Here is a 19,677-nt window from a genome sequence, read left to right on the forward strand (position 1 = left end):
TATTTGGCATCTGAAGTCGACTTGCTAAACACAGCTTGCCATATTGAACGCTTTTCAACTCACCGGCAATTAGTTTGCTTCTTTAGGTTCGCTAAATGTGTTTTATTTTATTTTATTTGTGTTCAGAAATTCACTACAGGTGTTGAAAAGAGGGGATCAAGTTCACTCTGCAGATGACACTTAAGTCAGTGTATGGCGTGTCCGGTCCAGTTCCTCTGCAGGACGCTCCGGACTGTGGGACTGGTTCTCCTCTATTATGTTTTCTCTATTGGTATCACCTTCTATAACAAATGGCTCATGAAGGTAAGTCAGTATAGATTTGTTTGAGATGAGGATAAAGTGGTCACTGACTGGTGGAGTGGTTCACTTGTCTGACTTTATTACAGTCAATGTTGGGTCTAGTTCGCACTCAGTGACAGTGTGAATGTCAGTGGGAATGCTTTTTTGACTCTTTATATGCCTGATGATTGATTATATATAATTAAAACAAAATTCATTCAATAAAGCATGACTAAATAATTTCTATTTTGTTAATTTGAAAAAGTAATTCTTTCACCAAAGTGAGATCCTGATGAGTGACAAGTAATGTCACTTCAAGACAAAAGCAGCTTATCATAACCAATGTCATTTATATACTGTGTTACTGAAATCTTGTCTATTCCTCGCCATTGCTTTTTGTCTTGAGTATAAACTGGAGATGAAAAGGGGCCATGACATCCTATTTTTCCACCGTAAAGATGAGTACAAATGAGGCGGGCATTGAGTGAGACAGAGCGGGTCAAGGATGTTGAGCAACTTGAGTAGCAAGTTGACAGCAGCAGAGAGAGAGCCAGAGGACTTAGGAAACACTCGTTGTCAGAAGAGAGGACACAACAGATGAAGATTCTGAGAATGACAGGCAAGCAGAGGGAGTGTGAAACTCAGAAATAGAATATACATGTACTGCATTTGCATCCACTAGCACTGGACCATCAGGTTTTTCAAAACAGTTGCCTGCTTGAGCGGGATCCAATGAACTAGTTTGCACAGCGCAGTAAGAAAACACTTTTACGTGGCTCAAGAAGGCGTTCTCGGTTAATGCGATGCTTACGGCTGCGTGTGGCCGTTTAAGGCACCTCATTTTCTGATCGGCGATGAAGGGATTGCCCCATATAGATGGCCTCGAGTTCTTTGGGTGTTGTTCTAGGTTCTTTGTCAACCTCATGGATGAGTCATCATCGCACTCTCTAAGTAATTTTAGCTGGTCAACCACTCCTGGGAATGTTTGCCACTGTTCCCAGTTTTATCCATTTGTAGACAATGGCTCTGACAGTGGTTTGCTGGCGCCCTAGAGTCTTGGAAATGACTTTGTAACCTCTTCCAGACTGATAGATTTCAATATATTTTTTTTCTAATTTCTTCTCATATTTCATTGGATCGTGGCATGATGTGTTTCTTTCTTGAGATATTGTAGCCTATTCCACTTTGTGTGACAGATTCTATTTATGTGATTTTGTGATTCTACAAATGTGGGGGTAGGGTGCTGCCTGTGAAATTGAACTCAGCTTTCCCAAAACTGTCATTCATGACATTATTACATAACATGAGGGGGCAATTACTCTTTCCATATCGGACAGGTTTTTTTTTTTGTACTTAATCATTTAAATTGGCATTTAGAAACAGCATTTTGTATTTCCTTAGGTTGTCTCTGTGTGATTTTAAAATTGGTTTGATGAACTGAAACCTTTGTATGTGATAAAAATGCAAAGAACTCAGAAATCAATAAGGGATGAATACTATTTCACAGCACTGTATCAAGAGTGAAATAGATTCCTGTCTTCTGCCCCAAGTTGCCAGTGAAACAACATCGTCAGCGTGGTTGATGTAGAACCAAAACACACTCAGCTTTGCCTCATGACCATTTCTATGTAACCCCCACCAGGGCTTCCACTATCCGCTTTTCATGACGTTAGTCCACCTGGCCCTCAACTTTTGCCTGTCGGCGCTGACCCGACGGGCCATGCAATGCTGGACAGGGAAGACCCGTGTTATTCTCGGCTGGTCGGATTACCTCCGCAAAGTGGCTCCCACAGGTGAGACTTGGTGGGTTTGCTTATTTGTTAGAGGAAAGTATTAATAGCTGGACCTTAAGTGTAAAAAAAAGAAACATAATGAAATGAGTCTCCTGCTTTGCATGTTTTCTATAACGCAGCATAACCTGTTAAAATAAGGCATAGCGCCCCCTCTGATAGTGGAGGCACACATAAAGCCAGTTCACATTGAATTTGCCGAAGTTATGACCCAAACACAAGTAGTTAGATTATGAAAAGCTGGGGCCCCTGAGACAGAACCTTGGGGAACGCCAGGTGTGACTGGGGAAAAGCCACTGATTTAGTTTCTGCTCACTTGCAATAGACCAGCACTCGAAGTGATAAAGTCTCTCAGTGGTGTTCTTGCTGTTGTCTTCCACCAGCGTTGGCAACAACACTGGACATTGGACTCTCCAACTGGAGTTTCCTCTTCATCACAATTAGCTTGTAAGTTAATATTAATTGGCCCTGATTACATACGGGTATTGTGTATACATAATTATCCTGCTGCTCATTGAGTTCTGTTTGTTTTTCCAAGGTACACCATGACCAAGTCTTCTGCAGTGCTCTTTATTCTCTTTTTCTCTTTGGTCTTAAAACTCGAGGAGCCGGTGAGAATCTTTTCATCCAATGAGACATTTTATGCTTTTTTTTCCCCTTTTAAATAACTGTTCCCAGTTGTCTCCATAACATGTTTATTACATGCTTTTGTCCAAATAGCCCAACGATCAAGAATTACAGCATACTCTTTAGCTGTTTCTTAATACCAAGAATGCAGAGTACGGTCTTGTGAGCTCGCCAAGCATAGTCTTCCTTAGAACGTACATACTAGAAGCTTAGTCTCTTTGTAATTAAATAAACAAGAGATGCCTCCTTCATTTAAATTTGGAGACAAGAACTACAAGAATTAAAAAAAAAAAAAAAAAAACAGAAAACAGGACTCCGCACCAGCTGACACTTTATGCAGTGGTTTAGTTAAATTAGTATCAGAGTACAAAAGTGTACAGAATGATGATTGTTTTCCATTTAAATTGTGATATTTACCTCCACAAAAACTCATTTATGAATATGGATTCTTAGGTTATTAAAAAAAAAAAAAAGGTTTGATTAACGTGTGCAGCGACAAAACGTTTCCGTTATTTATTTTGAGAAATTAGGCGTTGTGAAGTATTTTCTCAAATGTCTTGGTCTTTTTCCACCAGAACCCATTCCTGATCCTTGTGGTCCTGCTGATTGCCAGCGGCCTGTTCATGTTTACCTTCCAATCCACCCAGTTCAACCTGAAGGGCTTCCTCATGGTGCTGCTGGCGGCCTTCATCGGCGGGATCCGCTGGACCTTCACTCAGGTGCTCATGCAGAAAGCCGAGCTGGGTCAGTGATGAATTGTTGTCCATTTAATAAATACAAACACTGTTGGGGTGTTTACCTGAGGCACCTTTGACCCGTTTTTGCCCCATCAACCAGTTTTAATTGTATCGTTTGGATTCAGCAGTGCATTTTTAGCAATAATGAATTGTATGAAATATTGAAGGCATTTTAGTTTACAGTTTCCAACATAATGTTACTAATAATGTTAATGGCCCTAAGTAATTCGCATTATACCCCATTACTCCCTCCTCGTTAAAGTTGTTCATATTTCATCTTCTTGTAGGCCTCCAGAACCCCGTAGATGCTATGTACCACCTCCAGCCTCTCATGTTTCTGGGCCTCTTTCCGCTCTTCCTGTATAATGAAGGTGAGATCAAGCCTTATCTGTGGTTAGTTCTCCACAGCCAAATGGCAACAATTGTCCACATTGCACCCATGACCATTGTATCGAGATGTTCAACAGCTCTTTGTCATTATTGTGTGTGGTTGTAGGATTGAGCCTCAGCACCTCTGACAAGTTATTCCGGGAAACAGAGCCGTTGCCTCTCTTGTACTTAGTCTTCTTATTAAGCTTTGGAGGAATCCTGGCTTTTGGTCTCGGCTTTTCAGAGTTTCTGCTCGTCTCACGAACCTCAAGCCTCACGTTATCCATATCAGGGATTTTTAAGGTACTGTTTTATATGAGCGTTTGTGTTTATTTTGTATGTTTGTGTGTCCAATTGTACCGAGTTGAAAGTGAAATCATGAAACTGGTCACTTTACGATGTAAAATGCAATCATACTATATGTACATTTCTGTACCGGTACATTTTTATGTAACTGTACGTCTCACATTTTCTTAATATACCCTAATAACTGATTGGAGTATGTTAGCGGTCGATGAAATAGCTCCTATTTAACTGAATTAATAGATGATGAAGTCAGACAATACTATTTTCCTGGATTATGAAAAAAAAAAACAATGGTAGATAAACCACAGTCCATGTCTTGTGAAATTAGTACGGAGTGATTTACACATGGAGAGAAGAGAAGTTTGCAGAAGTATTCTGAGTCCAGGTCTTCTGATTATTATTTAGGTAATTATCACCCTTCTATGTGAAATACCATGGCAACAAGAATGCTTCAAAGTCATACCCTTTTATTTGAATGAAGCCTCTTCCAAATGTGGATACAAATCCAAAATGTGTCGGATACAATACATGAACGCACAGATCAGTGAGACCCCATCAATGCAATCTTGACATTATAGAAATGGTTTAGACACGCCTGATTCTGCTCAAACAACAAAAATAAACAATAAAAACCACAATACAATAAAAAGGTAAATTTTTTGTTGTCCTGTCCACTTTTTGACGCCTGTAGAATAATGTGCAATATAGTTCACATATCCCGATTGTTTCTTATGTTTTGTCAGTTGGAACACAGCCGTACTGCATACTTGAAATGTTCGTGGAAATAGCGCCCGCCCCAAAATTACAATTGGCACTTAGGGATGCACTGTAATCCAGTTTCTGTTTCATGATACGTTTTCCTGCAGGAAATATGCACGCTGGTTTTGGCAACATCACTGGTGGGAGACAAACTGAGTGTCCTCAACTGGCTGGGCTTTGCCGTGTGTCTGTGTGGTATCTCATTGCACGTTGGACTCAAAGTCTATTATTCCAAAAGTGAGTACGTTTCCACTGTGTTTTGACATGTGTTGCAATGTAATGAGTGAAAAGTCCAAAAGGGTCTTGAAAGGTAATAATTGGATTGGGTGTGTTGAAAGTTGTATGCGATCAAAGTTTGTCAGTTGAATACTGAACCCATATACAATCGTAGTTTTTTTTAAAAGTTGGTTGTACGTTAGTGAATTGGCCATTAGTTTGAGGCCAGTGTTTATAACTACCAAACTAAGTGGGACAAAGTTTCCGAATAAATCAATTGCAACTCAGTATTGGGTTGAGATTAATGTTACTTTATGAAACCATGAAGAGTCATCTACCACGTGAAATCTTATTTACCAAGTTACTGATGCTGTGACTTCCCCACCTTGGAGTCATTGAATTTTATTCATGTACAGGAACACTAGTCTGTAGTAGCAATATACACTGTAGCATTTTAATTTTGGAAAAAAAAAACACATTATGATTCGTGAGAGTATGTTAAAGTGGCCCTTCAGTGAACCTCTCTCTCTATCTGTAAACTTCCAGCAGCAAAGTGCAATGCAACATTTGTAAAAAGTTTGCTCTTCTTTTATTAACTATCACTATCGGATTTTTTTTTTTAAACGAACATTTTAACATTGCAATATTAATGTATTAGACGGTGGTTAGCTAGCTAACTGGTGGTTAGCACCCTTTGTTTAGTTTGGAAACAAAAAAGGCACAAAAACGAAGGGACATAAATTTGTTAATCTTTAGCAGCTGGCTGGAAAGAGGCCTTGTGACCCTCATTTTTTCTGTTCTCTTTCAGACAAGAGTCCGTCCCTCAGGCAGCTGACCAGTAGGAGCCCAGAGCTTGAGTTGCCTTTGCTGCGACGTAATGATGAAGACGACTCCACTGCCGAAAATGAGGAGGAAGAAATCACCCTACACTGATATCATCACATATTTTGAACTCTGATTTCAGCCAATTAACTTTAGCTTTTCTAAAACTGTTCAATTTACAGCCACTCTGCTAAGGGTGAAGGGTCACCGCAATTTCTGTCCTAAGAAATCATTTCATTAAGTCCATCTTCCTTTCAGCTGGGCGGTCAAATATGTAGCTTATCGATTTCAGTGTCCACAGCATATGATTGAAGTTGGTTGTTGAGGCTTTAACATGATACTGCAAATAATAGAATGGGAGTCTTTACAATGCCAAAGTGACACAGGAATATTGATATCAGGATCAAAAAGATGTAATCGTCATCAACTTTCTTGTAACTCACTAAAGTTGTCAACAAACTTCATAAAATAGTACGGTACCTTAAGTGCTGTGAAATGTGTTTGGTCTCTGCTCACATTCTTTGTTTTTTGTTTTTTTTTTTTTTGGTTTTCCCCACTTTAATTTCGATGATCATCAAACAAATGTAAATATCAGATTCAAGTCTGGACTTTGACTAGGCCACTCCAGAAACGTCCTTTTTTAACATTTTTATTTTAGCCGTTCATAAATTGACTTGCTGCTGTGTTTAGAATTGTAGTGCTGCTGTAGGACCCAAGTGAGCTCCAGCTGGAGGTCACGAACTGATGGCCAAACACTCTCAGGATTTTCTGGGAAAGACCAGAATTCATGGTTCCATCAATCACAGCAAGTCATCCAGACCATGAAGTAGGAAAGCTGCCCCAGACCATCACACTGCAACCACCATGTTTGACTATTGGCCTTGGGGGGGCAAGTACTTTTTCACACAGGGCAAGGTAGTTTTTAATATTTTATTCCTTTCGAAACAAAAAGTCACCATTTAAAAATGTAGTTTGTTTACTTATTGGTCGGTTATCTTAATCTTATATTTACATTTGTTTGGTGATTTTTAAACATTGTACATTCCTCTCTATAAGTTTTACTCTCAAAGCAGCCAGGACAGAGATGCATGTACCATTTTTTGCTACTCTGCTGACTACTGTGTTGCAGTAAGCGTCATTTCTCATCTTCATCCCTGGTATTCCTCTGTGGTATTATCACACAAAAAGCTGAAGAAAAAGCAAAACCCTGACAGAGTTAATCATTTTGATGCTTGCTAAATCCTGTGAGAGAGGTCTCAAGTAATGAATGACGGTGGTTGGAACTTGGGTTTTTGTGCAACTTTTCATAAATTTTGCATTGTATTCTGAATTATATAATGCCAGGGACATTTGAGTTCTGCAGGATCTCAACTGCAGTTGTACCGGTACTCATTTTCAATTGTTCAAACATCTGCATGAGTTTATTAAGCAGCATGAGTTGGCCACTAATGGGCCTTGAATTCAAACATTTAATTAGATGCTTTGAATGCATGTAAACATGGAAAAAGTCTGTCTTTTTACACCAACTTTAGTAGCAAAATAAAACAAACTTGCAGGGAAACTACAATTGTTATTACATAAATTCATTCATTTTAAGTGGCAATTATCAGCTACCACTCTGGCTGTCATTTCAGATCATAACTAATGTGCCTTATTTACCTCAGTTTTTAAATTGGACTCATAAAGCTAGCTTTTATATCAATGTACAAATCGAGTCTTTGAAATAGATGGAAACATTATTAAACTATTTTTTGTGGCATCTTGTAGAATAAATTGTGTTGCTTTCTTTGTCACTGAATTGACTGTAACAACATAATATTTGTGTACTGTATTTCCCAAGTAACATCAACCCCATTGTCAAATAAATCCGAAAATTACCATTCTGGGCATCTAATACTCATTTCACCGAATGAAGTTTTGCCCTTGCACGTTTTTGAGGAGTAACCATAAAATTAATTGCTTTGTGAGTGAGCAGACTTCAGCAGGGAATCAAATAAATAATGACTAGAAGTGCAGGTCATTAAACTTCTAAACCCACAAAGCAGTTTGGATATTTCATCAAATGCCCAGCGTCTCTATGGTAGTACCACGCATAGACATGAAATAAACCGATACCTCGTCAATACAAGGGATTGTGAATCAATGCCATCGCCATGTTGGCTGAAAAGGCCGTTCGAAACAGTCACTGGAACGGGTTTCCAGTCAATCTCGATAGTTATGTCAAGTAATTGCACTGATATAAATCATTGATGATGAAAGGATCAACAAATCAGATAATGTCAATATTGTACTCTTTGTTACCCTCAAGTCACGCAGATTGGGACCTAGTTATTATGAAAAAAGGAAACAATATTATTTTTTGAAATTTTATCATCACATTACTGTTATATACAGCACATTCATAGGGAAAACGACCTATATTATCAGCAGTAATCATTTATTGTCATCTGATTAAGTTACAAATGTTTTGAGCTCTCGTGTGTGCGCGTGTGTGTGTGCGTGTGTGTGTGTGTGCGTGCGTGCGTGCGTGTGCGCGTGCGTGCGTGCGTGCGTGTGTGTGTGTGTGTGTGTGTGTGTGTGTGCGTGCGTGTGTTGTGCGCGCGCGCGCGTGTAATGGGTTATATAAATTCATTTTATTGCACTTGGTATTTTGCCCATGAGGTTGTATTTACCTACGGATGAGAGAGGACACATCCAATATGGCGGGCGCGTTGGCGTATTTTAGCAACGTTGCCAAACTCTCAAGCCGATATTGAAGGAGGTTTCATGTCTATGATACCACGCCCATAAAGGAGAGACTACGGGGCCTGGCTCACAAGTTTTGGAATTACGTTTTTTCTAAACACACACACGATCTGGTACCGGAGCATTGGATGCCAAATTACAGTGCTTGCGAGACTGCTCAATTCGGCGAGACATCTCACATGCGGACATAATTAATATGCTCTAAATGTGGAGGACTGATTATCCTTGAACTGAAGCAGCACTGCCACCATCCAGGTATGCGCTCACCTTGCTACTCCGCCCCTCGACACAGTAAAACCCCTTTGTTATTGTTTTAAGTTTTTTTTTACTTATACAATGGTGAGACAAGTTATCGTTTTAACCTGTTTTTGTCGTTTTTTATCGCTCTTCATTACGGTGCAGGTGCGATTGAGTTTTTGCTCGCCGAACTTAAAAAGTTGTCTTCACTTTGTGTCAATTCTTCCAGTAAATAGCGGACAACACCAATTAAAATAAGTATTATATTAAAAACGCCCTTGCTTAGTTATTTTTCAAAAATTGGATTTTACTTGATGTATTAAGTAACGTCATTATAACACAAAAGAACATTGAAAAAAATGTCGACAAAGCTATTTACACAACCAATCGCTGAACTTGAAAAATACACAGAACCCCCCTGGCCCACACCCCAATTTATTGCAGAGGATTATATGTTAATAATCTATTTGTGATTAGGATAAGCGACACAGATTTTGCAACACCGTTATTACTGACATGCTAATTTGCTTAGTAAATACTGCTCGCTGTATTCAGTGGATATGACATTTTGATGTGTGTGTGTGTGTGTGTGTGTGTGTGTGTGTTTATTGTATGATATCCATCTGATTCTGATCCATATAGAGCGGGTCCTTGGTTTATTTACAGCGGTCCCTTTGACGATTCGAAGGTGCGCACTGAATTACTTGACACAGATAGTCGTCACTCGGAACAAGACGGCACGCTGTTTTTTTCTTTGAGTGTTTTATGTTAATAGTTTAGAATTGTTTTTTTGTTGTTGTTGTTGCTTGAAGCTAAAACGCAAGAATAGAGATCACTATACTCTTTGAAACTGCAAGAGCTACTTTTTGGGTACAGATTCATGCTAAGGGCTGCCAACTTGATGCACACCCCTGAAACAATAAATTTGCTCAAATTACCTTGATGTTATTATTGATAATAATATTCATTTTTTTTAAAGACACTGATTGTGTTAAACTGTCATGTGATCCTTGGGGGCTACCAGGTGCCAACAGGCAGACCCCTGCATTAGAAGCAGGAAGCCAGAAGCCATAGTCTTTTATACTATACTACACCATATGATAATATACGGCACTATGCAAAACTATACTATAAATAGGATAACATACCAACACTATTATTATATTAGTACGTAACTCATTTAGCGCTATGCAACAGAAGTCGTCACAAAAGGATAACGTGGCAAGACTATAACCCTACATATATGTAATTAGTACCATTAGATAATTTAGATTTTACTCTTGATATGCCGTTACCACATTCTTATTAAAAATATATATTTTTTGTTTTTCAGTCATAATTCATATAAGTTACTGGTACATAGTTTTCCAACTTATGTGTCTGTATTTCAGTACAGCTGTAAAAAAGTTCTGCATCACGGTAAATGTGATGTTTCTCATATTAAAGTGATAGGTTTTACAAAATAATGTGAAAAGTTATCACATTAAAACGTGATAAGTTTGGCTTCCGCTATTGGCATGACTAAAATAAAGCAATTACTGATAACTTATCACGTGAAAACATGAAGATTTTGGCTTCTGCATTTGACATACGGTAACAACGTAAAGCAATTTCTCCCGGTTCAGGTCAGTAGCCGAGTCCTTTTTGTGTCTTATTAATCAGTGAGTAGCTACACAACTACCAATACTGTCAGTAAATAAAAATAAGGCCAACTGTCCAAAATGATTGAATAGATTTAAAAAGAAGACACACATTGGGCTGAACCTGAAATAATTGCTTCGTTTTGTGATGCTGAATGCGGAAGCCAAACTTATCATGTTTTAACATGATAACTTAACACGTTTTCACATGAAACTTTTCACATTAAGTGTGAAATTTATGACCTTGAAATGTGAAATGTATTCCATCATAACGTGACATTGAACAAGCTCCAGGTAATGTCATTATTGCTCTGCACTTGCAGCAATAATATAAAGGCGGTCGAAATGCAGCCACAAGCATTACATAATGGGGCTACATTGTGTGTGTATGGCAGGCAGGCATTCAGACAGGTACACACAGCAAATGAAGTTCACGGCAACACTCAGGCAAGCACAGACACATGTGAGGCATGAGAAAATGAAGACACATGATGGCATGCTGGAACTCTTCTCTGTTGATCTGCTTTATCATAATCACGTAGATTATCATGTTAAATATCCACTGTTTGCTTTTATGGCCATTTGTCCATCTATCCATTTCCTATACAGGGACGTGAGTGAGCTGCAGCGTATCCCAATTTACTTTGGACGAGAGACGCGGTACATTTGTCTGGTTGCCAGATAGTCTCAGGACACATGCAGTGTAGAACAGGACTCTGTAAGCTACGGCTCTTGAGCCACATGCGGCTCTTTCATCCACAGCTCCCTGTGACTTTGAAAAATAATTCAAAAGTATTTCATTTTAAATCACGTCGTTTGTTTTTCAAATGGAGCGGCTCGGTGGTCCAGTAGTTAGCGCCTCGACCTCACAGTGCAGAGGTACTGGGTTCCACTCCTGCTTTGGCGTTCCTGTGTGGAGTTTGCATGTTCTCCCCGTACCTGCGTGGGTTTTCTCCGGGTACTCCGGTTTCCTCCCACATGCCAAAAAGATGCATGGCAGATTAATTGAACACTCTAAATTGGCCCTGAGTGTGAACGGATGGTTGTTCGTCGATGTGTCCCCTGCGAAAACCATCCATCGAAGGGTAAAAGAGTGTTAAAATGGCACCTGTTCACTTGGCAAAGTTTTTATTTTGTCGACAGCCTGACTTTAGAGTGTATTATTTCCATTTATTTCTGTTATTTTGTAAGAAATGATTTGTTACCAAGTCAAGTCAGCTTTACTGTCAAATATGCTCTATGTCCAACATACAGCACAGGTGAAATTTCTTTCCTCTCAACCACAGTGCAAACATGCAGTGCATTGAAAACACACACAACTAATTATCGATTTACAAAAGTGATGCTTCCAGTGTATAGAGGGGTACTTTTTTAATTTTGTTTTTGGGGAGGTAACACTATTTAACGGAGTTCTCTCATTGCAAACATCATATCCTCTTCAAGTAATCACATAAAAAAAAAAAAAAAAATGGAAGACTGTGGTGTGTGTAATGTGCAGACTTCACAGTTACATCACACTTCGCGAATAAGCACTCTCAGAGACTGAAGCGTGTTAGTTTTGTGAGCTCTTTTGAAGAGCAGTGTGCGTCTTAATATTACAGACCTGTGCGTGTGTGTCATTACGGTACTTGTGTGTGGTCCGACGGCCTGTAATGGCGCGCTAGCGCCTGAGCACCGGTAGTCAGACTCGGTCATAAAACATTTCCCACGGGAAAGAGGATGATTGGACTGTCATTGCCACAAATTCGTGTCAAACACACACACACACACACACGCACACGCACACGCACACACACACACACACACACACACACACACACACACACACACACACACACACACACACACGTGCCACTCGTTCTGCCCAGCCATTGTTTCAAGTGTCACTTTAACTTCTTAGGGTGAAAAACACATCTAGACTATGTTAGTTACCGTGCCGTACATGACCAAATTTTGCATTTGCTTTGTGTGTTTTTAGGTCTCATGTCACTTCACTAACCAGTCTCTCCCTCAACATCATCATTGTCATTTCACTGGATCATGTGGCATTTCCTGTTTGTAATCCTGCTGCTGTCATCAAAAGTTCATGGCCAAGGTAGACTGTTGGACATCACTGTCATCACATGTGCTGTAATTCAGTACCTAATTTAACAACGTTATCTATAGTGAGTCATATCACAATGTATCATTACTGGGCCCATTTTCTCCAATTCTCAAACAATTTTTTTTTTTTTTTTGCGGGGATCTACTGGCCATATATTGTCTCCCTTGCCTGCTTTGAAAGGGTTTTTTTGTTCAGAGGGGTGTCTGACCCAGTGCTGGTCTAGCTCCACTTTAGACCCACGATGAACCCTTCAGAGGTCGTTGACCCAAACCACAGCGATGAGGTTTATATGGTATCCATAGACGCTCCAAGAACATTATTTCGTTCATGTTTATTCCTCTCTGTCTTCTTTGTTTCCACCACCCCTTCCCCTCCTGCTCTATCTATAACTCATCCACGTTACATACAAAACACTGACACACTAAAACTTTGTGACGGTCCCCTGACATAACCTCTGACATTCATGGCCCGCCTTAGCATCCTCTTCCTGTTTCTTCAGGGGACGGGAGGACAGGACGCGCTTTGACGGAGAACGGGGCAGCTGCGCTGGCGGGTGTACTGTGGGTGGGAAGGCAGAAACATGAAAGATGCTGCTTGTTGGGAAACCCCCTGTTGGAAATCATGCAAATTAAACAACAAAAGATCATTTTTGGGAAGGAAGTGACATGGGAATAACAGGGGACATGGAAAAAGTTCCTGAAAAATCTGCCACTTTATTTCTGTCATCATCACCCACTCGGCCAAATATTTCATCTTCCTCTGATCTTTGCCAAGGTCGTCTTAAGCTGACGGTCCTCTCCGAAGACAGATTGCAGATGAAATGGAAAGAGACCGATGGTCCCATTCAGGGCTACAAGGTCCGAGTAAGGCCCATCTCAGGTGAGACTCTTCAGCCTCATTTCAAGCGGGTTGTAGGCCTGTCAAAAACAAATCTATTTGGAATCGATTATGCTAGCAATGGACACATACCACTTGAGTTTGTCAAACTTAATGTTTGAACACTATACTAACCTCAAAGTAAACAACATTTTAATATTGCTTTTCATTTAAGACAGCCCTGGTGTCGTTCACATTCGCGGGTGCCTCTCATGGCCATTAATGGCTGTGCCGCTACCAGCAGACGTGAGAACTTATTAAAATTATCCAACAACGACTGTCTTGCTCGCCTGGTTGTTAATTATTTTTTCTCAGACATTTCCCACAATAATCACAACACGTGACACTCAAACTCGACCATCACTTAGCCACGTGAATGCGCTTTGGAGCATGCTATGCTAAACTAAGTTTGCTAGAGAAGCTTTAACTCACGCCATTTGCAAAATGAATACAATAAATATAGTGTGTAGTCTACAAACACCATAGAGTGCGTTCTAATTAGCCATGCTAGGATATATATGACATCAGCTAAAGCCTGGCGAAGGTTGGCGAGTGTTTGTCAAGGTAGCGACTGCTGAGTTTTCGTCAGTTCACTGTCACAATTGGTCGCAAAGATGTTTGGCGGACCGTTGGCCAACAATTTTAAACATTTAAACCTTGCGCATGACATGAGTTTTTGGCACCCTTTGTTTTGGCCACCAACCAGTCCTAAATTAACCCGAAGAATGCAAGTCAATCCCTGCAGCCAGAGTCCAAAATCCTGTGACAACTTGCCGCCTGACTAAGTGAGATATTTGTTGGACTCATTTTTTTTTCTTCCTCTTTTAACATGGTCAATCACATTCACATATTATAGGTGTAATATTCAGTTTACTATACATGCTGGTGTACTGTGTGAACCGCATATGCATTTTATATCATATAAAAACGGCTAATTTCACATTTTCATCGCAGGACTGAGAATGGATGAATATGTCCGTCATGAGAAGAGTATACAACAGTATAAGACTCATTTTTAAGTCACACTCATGGTTCTAAAAATAAAATAATCACTGGCAATTTCTTTATCTTGCTTAAGTGGCGCCAGTAAAGTGCACAGCAATTAAAAAAAAAGCTTGACATTCAAGGACCTATCTAAGAAATATGGCAATGCTTTTCATGGAACCTGCTGTGGACTCACTCAAATTGTGCCATTTCTTTCACATGACTTCGCCAAGTCATTTTTCATGATGGATGTCTTTTTTTTATTTTTCCAGACGTGCCACAGCCGGAGCTCATGTTGACAACCACACGGGGGCGGGCAACCGTAGCAGGATTGGACTCCAGTCAGGAGTATGCTCTCCAAGTTCTTGTGCTTAATGGGACCACAGAGAGACTTCTGGCAAAGCGACGATTCACCTGTAAGAGACACACCAAGGGGGATGGCAGATATTTCAAGGGTTGCACGACCGGTAAAGATGGTGGAAAGTATTTTTTTCCAAGTCTTTGGACTACTATTTGTGGTCCTGGGGGGTCCTCGGTTTATGTTAGACGATATGCAGCAGCATAGTAATACATTGACTGCCTGCAAAAGAAGACACACCCATTTTATTTATGGCCAAGAAGTGTTTTTCATACCATTTATTGTAATTATGACTTCTCCTACAAAAGAAGTACACAACAGCCCATTCCATTTTATGTACGAATTTGGATTACATCGCTCAGGTTGTATCCAACGTCTTTGTGGCTGGCATATAACGTCGCGGCAGCACAGTCGGCTGTTGGGAGAACTACGCCACTGGTTGGAGGTGACTGTGTCAAGTGGCACATGTCCAGGCATGCCTCATCACCTCAGCATGGAAACTTGTAGCATTAGCTGTCATGCTGGAATGAGTGATGGGAGTCTGTGAATTTCTTTGCCTCTGCTTTGTGACTCCCTCTTGTGCTTTGTGATTATATCAAGCCTTGTCAAATGTTTCACCCTCAATTTGTAAGTTGTTAACCTTGTCTTCAGACCATATCACTTAAAAAAGAAGCAGAGCTGCTAATGTTGCTATAATTTATAAAACGATCCACTATTTATTTGCTTTAAATCAGGGGCGTCCAAAGTGACCCGCGAGTCATTTTTGGCCCTTGACCACGGCCACCCAATGACGGCACTGTTGTTAAGGTCAGGAACAGTTAATTAAGAAAGTTATTAACCCTTTCAGGGACAGCGGTTATTGCAGTGGACATCTTATCATGTTATCGGGTTACAGAGTACTTGAAAGGGTTAATTCAGATGCTAAAATAACTCAACCAAATTGAGCCGTAGTCCAATCCTTGACACGGCTTTGTAAAAGGGGCCTTTGTCTCATCCAGTGGACAGTCTACGGGAGGAGGAGATGGTTCGTAGTGGCCAAAGGAGGAAGCTGTTGCCAGGAGGATCTGGATCAGGAGACCTGGATGATGGAACGGAGGCTCTGCTGGCTCTGCCTACCATTCTGTATCCAGACCCTGTCACCACAACTACAAATGCAGGTAAATCCTTCACACACACACACACACACACACACACACACACACACACACACACACACACACACACACACACACACACACACACATGCACCACCATACTGTATTCTATACACATATCCTGCTATTATCTTGACGACAGTGACTCAACAGAGACAACATATCCATCTGATGTTTTTTAAAAAAACAAAACAAAAGAAAACATATTTTTTAAAATTGCTTTAACATTTGCCAGCCAGTTTAAAATATGCATGCCCTTAAGTGCTTGAGTACTGATATGAACATTCGATGCGTTGTGGCTACATATCCATCTGTTTTTAAAAAAAATAAAACAAAAGAAAACATATTTGGAAAGCCAGCCAGTTTAAAATATGCATGCCCTTAAGTACTTGAGTACTGATATGAACATTCGATGCGTTGTGGCTCTCAATCAGATGATACAGTGTGAGCAAACAATTTCCTCAGTTGAGAGATTCAAACACAGTATTTTGGTGTGAATAACCAGCCGAAAAGTTGAGAGCTTTGCAGGAGACTTCTGAAGATGTTGATCATTAACAATACGACAATTGCCATTACCTCCCTCTGCCAGAGCCACCAACTATGGAACCCTCCACTCCACCCGTGCCAAGCTCCCAGGATAAGTCTACCAAAGAAAAGAAGAAGAGGAAGAAAGAAAAAGAGCGGGAACGCTCCAAGGTGGAAATGAAGGACAAAAAGGGAACGACAGGGGGCAAAGAGGAGAAACCACAAAAGATACCTCTTCCAACTCAGCCGGTTACAGGTAACCTCTGGTCCTCCTGCAGCCACACCCAAAGTTGACATTCAAAATCCCATTTCCCATTCATTTGGATTAATTTTTTTTCCGAACTGCCACCATCAAAAAAATAAAATCAAATCTGTATTTTGTGACTGGTGCATACAAGTCTTGTGTGAGATATGTTATAAATCTGCACAGAGGCGGGTTAGACCAAATTTTGGTGATTTCACAGCCAAAAGATTAATTTAAAGAAGGTCGCTGTGATGTCATGGGTTTGAGACTAAAGGGGCTTGAAAACAGAATGTGTGTTGACATGATAACAGTGTTTATTGAACAGGAAAAGATAATGAATAGCCATGTTGTTCGGCCACAGGGCACATGTCGTCACTCATCGTGGAGTTCAAGGAAACACGCATTTAAACGGATGTTCATTCACGCGTCATGCTGGTGCATGTTCTGTCCGTTCGCCGTTCTCTCTCAAGTCCGTCGAAATGAATAGAAGTGTCATGGAGCATAACAAAATGTCGTTTACTCAATAATATGGCATATTGACATCCTGGCATGAACCTCCTGGAAAAACGTATTTCTCCAGGTCAAATTCTTAGGTGTTGTCTGTTTTTTTTTTTAGGTGCTTTTCCGAGAAAACCTTTTGAGTGCAACACTGATGCTGCAGCGGATATCATGTTTTTGGTGGACGGTTCCTGGAGTATTGGACGGACCAACTTCAGGCGGGTCAGGGACTTCTTGGAGGGACTGATGACACCCTTCCGCATCGGGCCGAAAAACATTCAGATTGGTGAGGCTTAGTATCTATTGGTTGGGTGTGCAATTGTAATGCCGTATTTGTTTTCTCTTCCATTCATGGTATCAGCGAAAAAGATGTGCAGGTATTCAATCACTGTGTGGTGGCAGGTGTACAGTACATGCGATGGCACACACTAGCCAAGTCGAACCACATAACATCCGGATTGTTTGGCTAGTGTGGCCGTTCAGTTTCGAACTCAAGCTCGGTACATTTGTTTTAGACCCAGCACACTAGGGAGAGGCCTCGATGTGGAACAAGTTAGTTCTTTAACTCATTCAGTACCAGCCAATTCTGGACCAAGTCTAAAAAGACGTTTAAAAACGTCTTTGGGAGTGAATGAGTTAAACACGATGTGTTCCTCTTCAAGGCCTTAGCCAGTACAGTGGAGACCCGCGAACAGAGTGGCAGCTGAACAACTTCACCACCAAAGACCAACTGGTAGAAGCTGTAAGGAATTTCCGATATAAGGGAGGAAACACTTTCACAGGTATTGTTCAGGCATGATGATGCGATATTGTTGTCTATTGCTCGGAAGATGTTTTTTTTAGACTTGCTACATGAATCTCTAGGCCAAGCGCTGCTCCACGTCATGGAGGAGAACATGAAGGCCGAAGCGGGCGCAAGGTCGGACACGCCCTTCTACCTTGTGCTCTTGACGGATGGTAAATCGCAAGATGACGCCATCGCCGCAGCAAACCGACTCAAAAATGCCGGTGTGGAGATCATCGCTGTAGGTGAGATTTTAAAGTGCGAAGGTGGGGTGGTGTGAATTGGATGCAACATATTTATAGTGTACTGTATGTATTTTTTTTCATACTTGCTTATATTTTTGTGGGAAACGGGTCATGGAATTTCTGCGTATGTTCCGCTTGGCTTGTGATTGATAGCAAGGTAATTCTACGTTCCCACAATGTGTAAGATGTCATTAAAGCACCACATTTTATACCTCAGTCGGCATTTATTGTTTCATTGTACACAGTACAATTTGTACTGTGGCTTGTGTTTCTTTTCACGTGCTACCTTTCCGTGTGGTCTGATAGTCCCGTCATTAGCCGACTTTTTAGTCTTGGTTTGTGCAATAAATTCCAGATTCCGGCTAAAAATATGTAATTGTGTTTTTATTCTGCATTTAGGTGTTAAGAACGCCGATGAGGCCGAGTTGAGGCAAGTGGCTTCAGAGCCAGTGGATTCCAATGTCTACAACGTCAACGACTTCCATCTGCTCAGCAAACTGGTGGCCCGGCTGGTCCACGTTCTGTGTGGGAGAATAGAGGAGCGCGGAATCATAAAACGTAAAGTAGCACTCATTACGTTGACACAATCTATGAAGCCACAGGAACAGTTGTAGTTTTGAATGAGTGGTCTGTACATTAAGCGAACATGCATACATGTTTTTTGGTCTGTGTGCTCGAATGCATCTTGCTCGCTCTACTGTGAGCGCCCCTTAACCTGCTGTTGGAATCTTCAAGGGAAACAATGTTGACCAAATTTGTGCTGGACAAACTTTTCATTGCAAAAACTTTCATTTTAAACACATGCGGTATAACTGTCTGCATGGGTGGAATTTTCTTTCTTTTGGTATTTTCGGAGACGCACGTAGTTAAAAATGGGTGTTTGCGGTGTTGTGGGAGTGAATGCAGCCGACTTGCTTCGCGGCCAGTCGAAGCAGCTCCTCTTATTTCCTTTACTACTTAACTCAGGAAAGGTGCACGTTCTACATGGCGGAAGCATAAATTGACTCACTGGAGTCCATGCAGAAGATTGATGCGTGCAAAGTACGTTTATAAGGAAATGTAAGAAGATTTCCACTTGCGGATGATGTAAAGTTGGCTGCTGTTAAGCGGGCACTTGGAAATTGTCTTCCATCCCTGAGCATGCGTCCGTGTGTGACTTGCTTTCAGCTGGTCTAAGGGTTAGTCTACTTTCAGCCACCAAATTGTCCGTTGCACCGAAGGCATGAAATCAAGATGCACCAGTTTTTACACCCGAGCGCATGTATAAAAAGAGAGTCCTCGAAGTTGTATAATGCATATTGCAAATACCGGTTGCTGTAACCCACTTGTGTATCTATTTGCTTTTATCTTTTCTACACACACCATCACATCCCTTTTC

General features: G+C 40.8%; 1 protein-coding gene across 1 annotated transcript in view; it reads left to right on the top strand.

The window, feature by feature from the left end:
• slc35h1 (solute carrier family 35 member H1) overlaps positions 1-19,677 on the top strand; it is a 39,758-nt gene that overhangs the window by 570 nt on the left and 19,511 nt on the right. The window contains exons 2-19 of the mRNA XM_019866420.1: positions 127-303; positions 1,922-2,072; positions 2,453-2,516; positions 2,608-2,680; positions 3,272-3,440; positions 3,721-3,804; positions 3,930-4,105; positions 4,975-5,104; positions 5,892-6,014; positions 12,527-12,622; positions 13,406-13,510; positions 14,764-14,907; positions 15,848-16,006; positions 16,593-16,784; positions 17,389-17,556; positions 17,933-18,052; positions 18,135-18,299; positions 18,699-18,857. Of these exons, the coding sequence (XP_019721979.1) occupies positions 193-303; positions 1,922-2,072; positions 2,453-2,516; positions 2,608-2,680; positions 3,272-3,440; positions 3,721-3,804; positions 3,930-4,105; positions 4,975-5,104; positions 5,892-6,014; positions 12,527-12,622; positions 13,406-13,510; positions 14,764-14,907; positions 15,848-16,006; positions 16,593-16,784; positions 17,389-17,556; positions 17,933-18,052; positions 18,135-18,299; positions 18,699-18,857 (2,389 nt within the window). The 5' untranslated portion in view covers positions 127-192. The remainder of the gene's footprint in view (positions 1-126; positions 304-1,921; positions 2,073-2,452; positions 2,517-2,607; positions 2,681-3,271; positions 3,441-3,720; positions 3,805-3,929; positions 4,106-4,974; positions 5,105-5,891; positions 6,015-12,526; positions 12,623-13,405; positions 13,511-14,763; positions 14,908-15,847; positions 16,007-16,592; positions 16,785-17,388; positions 17,557-17,932; positions 18,053-18,134; positions 18,300-18,698; positions 18,858-19,677) is intronic.

The sequence above is a fragment of the Hippocampus comes genome, unplaced genomic scaffold (genome assembly GCF_001891065.2).
Source record: "Hippocampus comes isolate QL1 unplaced genomic scaffold, H_comes_QL1_v1.1 scaffold139, whole genome shotgun sequence".
Lineage (NCBI taxonomy): Eukaryota > Metazoa > Chordata > Actinopteri > Syngnathiformes > Syngnathidae > Hippocampus > Hippocampus comes.